Source organism: Arachis ipaensis, chromosome B10 (assembly GCF_000816755.2).
Source record: "Arachis ipaensis cultivar K30076 chromosome B10, Araip1.1, whole genome shotgun sequence".
Taxonomy (NCBI): Eukaryota; Viridiplantae; Streptophyta; class Magnoliopsida; order Fabales; family Fabaceae; genus Arachis; species Arachis ipaensis.
The window spans coordinates 115401692-115411461 of record NC_029794.2 but is presented as its reverse complement, the minus strand read 5'-3'; the positions used below and the strand labels follow the sequence as shown (position 1 = coordinate 115411461).

The window sequence follows — 9770 nt, the reverse complement described above, 5'->3', positions numbered from 1 at the left end:
CGTGAATTGGTGCTTAATTTTGAGGCTTACCACTAAAATTCTAAATGCTGAGTCGGTAAATTGAGTGTCATTGTCTGTGGTGATGGAGTGTAGAACTCCAAACTGGGTTACAATATTCTTATAGACAAATTTCTGACTTCTCTCGGCCGTGATGGTAGCTAGGGTTTCTGCCTCGATCCATTTAATAAAATAATCATTTCTGACTATTAAGTACTTTACTTGTCCGGCCGCCAAAGAAAATGGACCGAGGAGGTCTATTCTAAGCCCTATTTGGCTAAGGTGAAGTGATGTTGATGAGCTCTTCTGGAGGTGCCACATGGAAGTTAGCATGCTTTTGCAAGGCGAACATTTTTTAACGAAGTTGGCTGCCTCCTTTTGTAAGGTCGGCCAAAAGAAGCCAGCTCGGATCACTTTCTTAGCTAGTGACCATGCTCCTAGGTGATTTTCGCATATGCCGCTATGGACTTCCTTTAAGATTCCATTAGTCTTGGAGGTCGGGATGCACTTTAGTAACGGTGTAGATACTCCTCTTCTATAGAGAACGTTGTGTACCAAGGTGTAGTTATGTGCTTCCCGTATGAGCCTCCTTGCTTTCCTTTCTTCTTTAGGTACAATATTGAATTTGAGATATTCGATAATAGGAGTCATCCAATCCAAGTTTAGATTGGTGATAGTCAATGTGTTTGACTTGTCGACTTCTTTGACAACTGATGGTGTGTGGAGAGTTTCCTAGATCAAGCTTCTATTGTTGTCCCCTGACTTGGTATTGGCCAATTTAGAAAGGGTGTCAGCTCGGGTATTGGATTCCCGAATTATATGTCGAACCTCTGCTTCATGGAATTGAGTTAATTGTTCCAATGTTTCTTTCAAATACTTCTTCATGTTGGGATATCTAGTTTGGTAGGTCACATTCACTTAAGAAGTTATTACTTGAGAGTCACTGAATACTATTAACGTTGCTCACTACAAAAAACATGCTAATTTGCAGGAGTTTTTTTTGGATTTGCGGCGGTTTTGAACCCCCGCAAATTGTGTTACAGCGGTTTAGTAAACCGACAAGGTTAGGTGTTTTGCAATACAATTACGGAAATTTTTTCAAAACAAAAAAAATTATGGTGATTTTTGCCCTCCGCTATTTGTGGCAGTTTGATGAATATTGCGTTGGTTTCCAAAGGCATCCAACAGTACTGTTTTACGGCAGTTTTAGTTCAGGTTGTGGGGGTTTTGAATCCCTATGAATTACTTAGACTAAAAATTATTTTTTGTTTTGTGGGAGTTGTAAACCATCGCAATTTGAGATGTGCTGCACAAATACAATTGCCATAATATTTACGTTATACATATGTATACACTACAAAAAAATGTTGGTATTGTGGCGGCTTTAGTTGATTGTGGCGTTTGGAACCGCCATAAAATTTGTTTTCTTTTTTAATTTGAGTGATGTTGGATACGAGAGTGTGATTAGTATTGTTGCATATGAGAACGTGAGGATGATGTCAATGTCGAATCCTAATTTCTTGCCGTTGTTCATCTTCCACTGATTTGTCTTTCAACTCCTCGCTGTCGCTCATTCCCTTGTTGTAGCTCATCTCCTCGCAGTTGCAAGCAACGCCGTTGTCGTTGCCTTCATTGAGCCTCTACAATTTGGCTTCGATCTGAAGACTTGTCAGCATTCATCGGAGCTCCGATTTCTATGTTTCTTCAATTCACAGATTCTCTCTCTCCCTGACGTTTAGCTTCTTCTCCTCGGAGCTCCGAAAAAACCACCACACTCACTACCAGCACTAAGCGCCACTATGGAAGGCGGCGGAGCAACGTTATTGGATGTTTATCAAAGCGCGAAGAAGCTCCTCCTAAATACGCGCAACTGCATGGAACGCCTCAAGCACCTCGACTACTCCGCCTCCTCTGATCTCTCCCTCTCCCTCTCCAACGACATCTCTCAGATCCAATCCCTATGCGTCCAGATTGATCGATTATGGTGCTCCATCGCCGCCAAATCTCAACGCGATCTCTAGAAAAGGTTCGTTCCGAATCATCCTCCTCCTTCGCCATTTTTTAACCTAGTCTGAATAAGTTCTAATCGAAAATTCTGTTTCTGCAACACGTTTGTTATTAGGCCATAATGCCTTTGAAATAAACGAAGTATATGCAATCGATGAAATAAATGCATGCAGTTTGTGTACAAAGTTTGGAATCTAGTGTTTTTTTCTTTTCTTTTCTTTTGCCAGTGGTTGATGTTGAAGTGGTTGCGCTGTGAATTTTGGTGCAGAAAAGTGGAACAGATAGCTGAAGAGGCTGACTCTCTGAGACAGTCTTTAGATAAATATAACATAAAAAATCAGAAACAGATCACAGAAGCTAAAGAGAGAGCAAAGCTTCTGGGACTAGCAGTATGTACTTGAATTTTTATCATGCTCTGGTTTTGGTGATTCTATCTATTACTGTTTTTATGTTCTTGCTTGATTTTGATGCATGCATGATTGATTTGATTTTTATTAATTTGATGTGGCAGAATGGGGATTCCAGCCATGTTTTGAGGATCTTTGACGAGGAGGCACAAGCTATACAATCGGTTTGAAACTCAAGGCTTGAGCTGCAAAATTCTACTACACTTGGAAAAACCATCCTTTCATTAATACATGGGAAAAGGGAACGCTTGGAGGTATCTTCATTCTTCCCTTGCCTTCCTTTCATACATTTAATAAGAGGGAGAGCGAATGTGTAGTATCTATGTTTGTTCATGTTGTCTTAGTTAACTTATGAGATTTACTAGTGTATGTTCTACAAATTTACTAGTGAATTAATTTTTGTTAATTAGAGATGGAGCATGTGTGAATTAATCATATCTTAATTTACTAGTTAAGATTCTGATTCATCAAAACAATTTAGTGATGAAGAGCTGTCAAATAAACTCTTCTGGAAAATTTTTGCTAATGTTATTAATGCTAACATTATTCAAAAGCTAGGCCTCTCTGTTCTAGAGAAGTTAAAGTGGGATGGGTTGGAGTTTCTAAATAAAATTGGCTCACAGTCACAAAATATTGCAGAAAATATATATATTCAGTTTGGACTTGCATTACCAGGAAGTACGGATGATAAAGATCAAAGAAGTGATAAGGATAATACAAGGAATAATGATAAAACAAGTGATCAACCTGCCATTGCTGTAATTCAATCTTCACTTCCAGAGGTCAAAAAAGCAACAGAGAATTTAATTAGACAGACTTATTCAATTTTAGGTGGTTTAATGCTTCTGACTACAACAATTTCAAAAATGAAAAATAAAGCACGTTCTTTGGAAGAGAAAGAAATCAAAGAAGATTGCACCAAAGTAGGAGGTGATGACACACAATATTCTATTAGTCTGGAGTTTCTTCCCACAGAATGGATTACTGTTGGATGAAAAGAAAGCTGAAGAGATGAGAGCACTTTTTTCAACTGCAGAAAGTGCTGTGGAGGCTTGGGCAATGATGACCACTTCACTTGGTCATCCTAGTTACATTAAGTCTGAGTTTGAAAAATATGTTTCTTAGATAATGCATTCACAGACACGTAGGTCTTTTCTTATCTCTTCTACAATATGTATGCTACATTGCTACTCTAACAATTGCAGTGTATCACCCTAAATACCATTTATGCAGATATCTCATTCAATATACTTCTTTCAATTAGCTAATAATTGAAACCCTCAGGTTGCAATTTGGCGTGATTCCACAGGAGGAGGTTGGTGGTTGTGTTTAGGGGAACATAACAGGTAGTTCTTGCAATTGCTATTTGATATGAAATGTGGTTTCTGGTATGTCTAAAAGATGCTTATATTTGATTTTTCAGTCTCAATGGAAGGACTTAAGAACTGATCTAATGCGTGACCAACTACCATGTTTATTTATCTCATTTTGGATGCTATATATGAACTGTAATTTGTAGTTTCTTTTTTGGCTTTGTAGTTTATTTTTTAGCTTTCTTTTTTGTAGTTTCTTTTTTTGCTTTCTTGAATCTATCCGGAGAATCTAAGGGCCTTAGCAGAATATTCTGAATTTTTACAGCAACATGATAGCTTATCTTTTGGAGAAGGTAATTAAATTTTTTGCCCTGCCTCTTCTTTAAGCAAACAAAACAAAATATGTACTGCCTTGCCTCTTCTCACATTGCTATTTATTATTTATTTATACTTCCACTTTGCACATTGCTAGATGACAATACCAAGCAGAAGCATTCAACAAAAGCAACAATATGTCTGCACCTCTTTCTCCCCCGGCAGGTTTGAATTTAAACCAGCCATTACCTTATGTTAGAAATATATAGAACTATTCATAATTTCTACTTATGAGTTTAAATTATAAAAGAAGATGATTTATGAAATCTTCACTTATATTATTATGATTGTTTATGTTTCAGTCTCAGAAAAGACTAACCGGGTGGGTTCGTTGAAAAAGAAACTGAGAAATTCTTTCAAGAGGAAGGGGAGGTGAAGTAGTAGCAAGGTTATGTCCCTTGAAATAGAGGATTTTCGTGATGTTGGTGAGGCCAAAATTGTTGATGAGTTTCGCCAAGCTCTCATTTTGAATGAGCTTCTCCCTTCCAAGCACGATGACTATCACATGTTGCTCAGGTTCATTCTTAGTAATGCATGCTACAAAGCTTCATAATAATGGAGGCATACAAAATTGAAAAAATAATTGTTAACGTGAAAGAATATTAAAAGACCATTAGAATTTATTATTCTTAGTCATCAATTAAAAATCAATTGGTAACTCCTCAATACACACTTTTTAAGAACTTCTTGCCAATATTAGTTAATATCAATAAGTATTTTCTAAAATGATTAAAAATTGATTTCATGTTGTTCTACAGAATACTTATTAATTTTTGTTTTTGACGCATGTTGCAGGGGCTTAAGAACTTCAGCAAACATGCCAGAGAGCTCATCACTGCCCTTCAGAAGATTGATGGCAACAACTATTCTGAAGTAAGTCCTTCCCCTGCTTTTGTTATAGTAAATATGGATTATAAAAGAGTTTATTTCTCGATTAAATATTTAATTATGTCGAAGTAGAGATTTTAATTTTAATATCATTAAATTGGGTCCTTCATTACAGACCTTGAGCCAAATGTACATCATCAATGCTGGTTCTGGATTCAGAATGTTGTGGAGCACTGTCAAATCCTTCCTTGACCCAAAGACCCCATCAAAGATCCATGTGAGAACAAAGATTGTATGCTAATTAATCCTCTTTAATTTTCTCAAGGAAAGTAGGATTTAAACTGAAATTACTTCTACATTTACAGGTACTTGGCAACAAGTATCAAAGCAAATTACTAGAAGTGATTGATGCTAGGTGAGCCATATAACTCATTATTACTTTTAATTCCATTTTAGTTTTTACACTCCACATTGTTCTTATCCATTACTTTTGCATTGATAGTGAGTTGCTAGAGTTTTTTGGAGGTACTTGTACCTGTTCTGATCATGGAGGCTGCATGCATTCTGATAAGGGTCCATGGAAGGATCCATATATAATGATGGTAGCTTCGACCAAACCATTGTTAATTGGTTTATTTGGTTTGCATTTTCATTTTTAGCGTTTTCTCTTTTCTATATATTTATTATTATAAAATTATTTTTTTAAAAAATTTAATCTATTAATTTACGGCATATTATAAGTTTTTATATATAGTATTTACTATCTAATTTGTATGCAGATTTACCGATGGTTCAGAATGGGTTCCACAAAATTTCAAACCATAAAATTGAGACAATTCCAGAGAGCAAAAATGAGGTATGATAGCTTTTTCTATTTTTCAAGTATCTTTCTGCATCTGTTCTATTTTTGAAATCGTTTCTTTGTTGTCTTTATTTTCATTTTGTTATTACTGAATTACAAAAGTAACGTAACCGATTGGCTTGTTTATGTCCTTTTTCTTTTATTCTGTGATGGGACAGATTTGACAAGATCATCAATAAAGAAATTTCTTCTACTATGGTTTATGTCTTTCAAACTCAAAAGGAGGTTTTTCTTTACTTAACACCCTGTATCTTACTGCATGTATGCTGTATTTCCATGCTGGAAATAGTATTATAACTTGTGTGCAAGCATTCATTGAGGAACTTTTGTTTTTAATTTCTTGGAACCATTAAGTTTAGTGAATGAAAACATCTTAGACACCTAAGCTTTCATTTACGTGATAAATATGAAACCAAATTCAGTACTTTTGATTCTTGTCATTTTTAGACATCATAGATATCATGGCCTTTTTTTGTTGTTCTGTTCCATCCAGTTACTGCCTAATTGTGATTAGTACTTTTAATTTAGTCTTGTCATTAGGGACATCTCGTGTCAATAGCATTAATTACCATTTCCAATAATCTTGACGTTTGGTTCTTTTTTTGTTAAACAGGAAATGTCATGAATTGCGACCTATTTCGACGTTTGATATCTGCATATATAAAACTTTGATGATTGAATAATTTCATATTAATAGTTTCAGATTCAGTTTTCTATCCTTTTTTATTGTGCTCATAATTATATTTTTGTTGTAGGGATTGGATCAAGAGAGTGAAATTCCATCACCAAAAGAGTTAAGAAGTAGATCTTTTGGAGCTAGCACCCAAGAAGCATGATCTTGCATGATAAAGATTTTATGTATATATATATATTGTAAGACGAATTATTGAAAAATGTTATCTTTGATACTTTGTTTTTGGATTATGACTCTTGATTTTCGAAGACCATGTATGAATTGAAAATCTTGTTATAATGTTTGATTTAAGGCTATACCTTTTGATTATTAATAGATTTTAAAGTTTGAGTTCAAAAAATGTCACTTCAAGTAGGTAATTTCAATCTCATTTTAAAAAGTATAAAATTGCCATCAAACTTAGGTAAAAACAACGGTTAAAAATCGCCATTTTAAACAAAAATGGTGCCATTATATCCTGGTAAAAACGGCGGTTAGAAACCACCCTTTTAAATGAAAAGGATGCCATTAAACCTAGGTAAAAATGGCGGTTAAAAATCGCCATTTTAAACTAGAAGGATGCCTTAAACCCTGGTAAAAATGGCAGTTATAGACCGCCATTTTAAACAACAAGACCGCTATTTTATTTGGTTAAACCGCCATTTTAACCATAAAAAAACCGTCGAATTATCCATTGGTTATTACGGTGGTTTTCAGAAAACCGCCGTAATAACCAGAATGGCGCCCAGAATACCGGCGTTTCTTGGAGTTTATTTTATAAAATATTAATTAGAAGGCAAAATTTAATATTAGTAAAATTATTTAAAATATAAATCTAATTCATAAGCCATTAAAATAAATAATAACTTCTTTATATTATAATAAAATGCATAATATTTTAATTACCACTATCTTTATATATCTAATCCTAAAAATTAAACAAGTTAAAATTCAATAAATTCACAACTACCACTAATGAGTTCACTACTTGAATAAGTTTGTTTAATAAAAAAATACAACATAATACTCTAAAAAGTATGAAAGAATTAACAACTAATCAATCTTTAAAGCAACACTAAACAATATCTTCACGATTTTCATTGCTTCCGCCTGATGATGTTCTTGCTGTTGTTGGTGTAATAGGTTCATTCTCAACATCATTAGTCTAAAATAAATTAAAAACAAAAAATATTAACATAAAAGTTGCCAACATCTATAGCACTATAAAAATAATTCAAAGGAAAAAAATAAAAAAAAAGACATTAACTTTTTCAAGTGTCAAAAACTTGAACAATGAATTGAAAAGAATGGAGGTGTGAGGTTAGAATATACGAGACTAACAATGCTAAAATAGTAGCTCAATATAACAGTTATCATTTATCATAATTTTCAAAATGATTAGTGCAACATAAATTCGAGAAGAGAAAGCAATTTACCTGAGCTGTGTGGTCAAAGATACTGGTAAATTTAACAAGAATTCTTCCTTCTTTAGAAAGGAAATAAGTCTTTAGTGCAGTCAATGTTCCATCAAATTTAGACTTCAAACGTTTAAAATCAGCTTGGGAGTAATTGGTAGAAGACATTGAAGTTGAAGAATTGGCTACTGGCTAGGACGATTGGCATTTCTGAAAGTATTAGTAGGTGTTGTTCTAATATCCATACATCACACCTTACTAGAATGCTCTTTCCCAAACACTTTGCCAATAGTATCATTTGTGGATGGTCCAGATCATCTTTCTCATTTTGAGACATAACTAGTTCAATTTGTTTCTACAATTGAGATTTAAACAACGAAAAACTAACAAAGTAACATTAAGTTTGTCGAAATCTTAGGTTACACTTTATACAAAAATATACCAATAAGTTTAAGTTACTGCTATATCCCTTACTTCATCAATTACAAATGACCCATCTTTCTTCTTATCAATTTCTATGTACATTTTTTCACGGCTAATTTTTTGTCCAGTTGCTAAAAACTATGTAAAATAATATCAAATAAAGTTAAGAAGCATATCATAATTTAGTGAAAACAAAAAACTTGAATTATGCTTCATACTATTTTATGTCTTTTTTTTAAGAAGGGTTTTAAGCCACCAGTAGAAAAATTGTTTGCTTGCTGCGAACTTCTTTGTTTCTCCTACACATCTCCTATGAAAAAAAAATATTAGAAAAATGATTATGTATTAATATTAATTTTAAAAAGTTTATCATGTTATCATTGTAGAAGGTAGAAAACGATACTGAACAAAGGATGCTCATTGATCTCTGTATATACCAACTGGGATATTATCAATATTGCTTGTCTACTCATGCATAGATCATAGAATTCATCCCACAACTTAATTCTATGTTGTGACCTCTGTTTTGCAAGACTCAATTTGCAATATCGCTTTGCAATTCCTTCAAAAATTTTGAAATAAAATTTTGGCTTTAAAAAAGAATCATACATAAATAACAAAATGTCACTAAGAATGTATAATTTTAATAGCAATTTGATAAAAGTAAATATTTCAAGTGCATACCTTCAGCAAGTTGTTAAAATACTCCTCAAATTTAGATCGAAGTACACCTAAAGGTCCTGACCACTTTGAGAAGTTGATTGAAAATAACTTACAATCAATTGCCAATATTCTTAAATATCCAGCAAGCAAATCTTGTGCTTCTCCAATAGCTTATTGATCTTTAAAGTTTACAACAACTTGTTTATTTTTAGATAAGTTCTCCATTTCTTTGACTTTTAGCCTTCTAGTAAAGGATAAATCTTTGCTGGGACATGTATAAAAAATATGACCGAAGAGTATCAATAATTTCTCATATAAATACAAGATATTGTTGTTACAAAAAGAGAAGGAAAGTTGTCACAACTACATACTTACTCTGCTGCAAATCCTAAAGTAGAAATAAGGGATGGAAATTAATTCACAAATCCACACATGATGTTGTGGGTTAGAAATTATTTTTGTTATGGGAAAGAAGTTGGTGTTTTGGGAGGATATTGGAGGGTGGGGTGATTTATCAGGCGGTGAAACAGCGGTCAACATGCAGGGGCGTGGTGACGCGGTGAGCATGCAGGTTTTGGCACCACGCAGGGGCGTGGTGGAGCTGGCGTCGCGGAGTCCCGATGTTCCTGCACCACGGGGGGTGCTGCAGCTGCTGCCATGTAGGGGACAGGTCTCACCCTGGTAAACAGCAAGCGTGGCCTTTTCGTTACTCTATATAAAGAGCCTCCTCCTCCAACTGCAATATAGAAAGAAAATGTGTTAGTGAGAGGGCAGAAAAGCGTTAGGGGAAGGGGGGTTGCGAACTCA

At 34.3% G+C, this 9770-nt stretch overlaps 1 protein-coding gene across 1 annotated transcript; it reads left to right on the top strand.

Moving 5' to 3' along the window:
* LOC107624038 (phosphatidylinositol/phosphatidylcholine transfer protein SFH12-like) lies at positions 1377–6779 on the top strand. Its single transcript, XM_021114656.1, has 14 exons — positions 1377–2023; positions 2273–2393; positions 2516–2665; positions 3051–3757; positions 3835–4077; positions 4197–4264; positions 4402–4631; positions 4895–4972; positions 5103–5204; positions 5293–5342; positions 5430–5529; positions 5707–5783; positions 5948–6014; positions 6545–6779. The coding sequence occupies exons 7-14, from the start codon at positions 4491–4493 to the stop codon at positions 6623–6625; spliced, it is 696 nt and encodes a 231-aa protein (XP_020970315.1). The 5' UTR covers positions 1377–2023; positions 2273–2393; positions 2516–2665; positions 3051–3757; positions 3835–4077; positions 4197–4264; positions 4402–4490; the 3' UTR covers positions 6626–6779.

What these genes read in the sequence shown, in the direction of transcription:
- LOC107624038 (XM_021114656.1), top strand. Translation starts at nt 4,491, where the DNA reads ATGTCCCTTGAAATAGAGGATTTTCGTGATGTTGGTGAGGCCAAAATT. An exon ending in AGGATCCATATATAATGATG is followed by an intron (nt 5,530 to 5,706) that starts GTAGCTTCGACC and finishes ATTTGTATGCAG; the next exon opens with ATTTACCGATGGTTCAGAAT. An exon ending in TTCCAGAGAGCAAAAATGAG is followed by an intron (nt 5,784 to 5,947) that starts GTATGATAGCTT and finishes GTGATGGGACAG; the next exon opens with ATTTGACAAGATCATCAATA.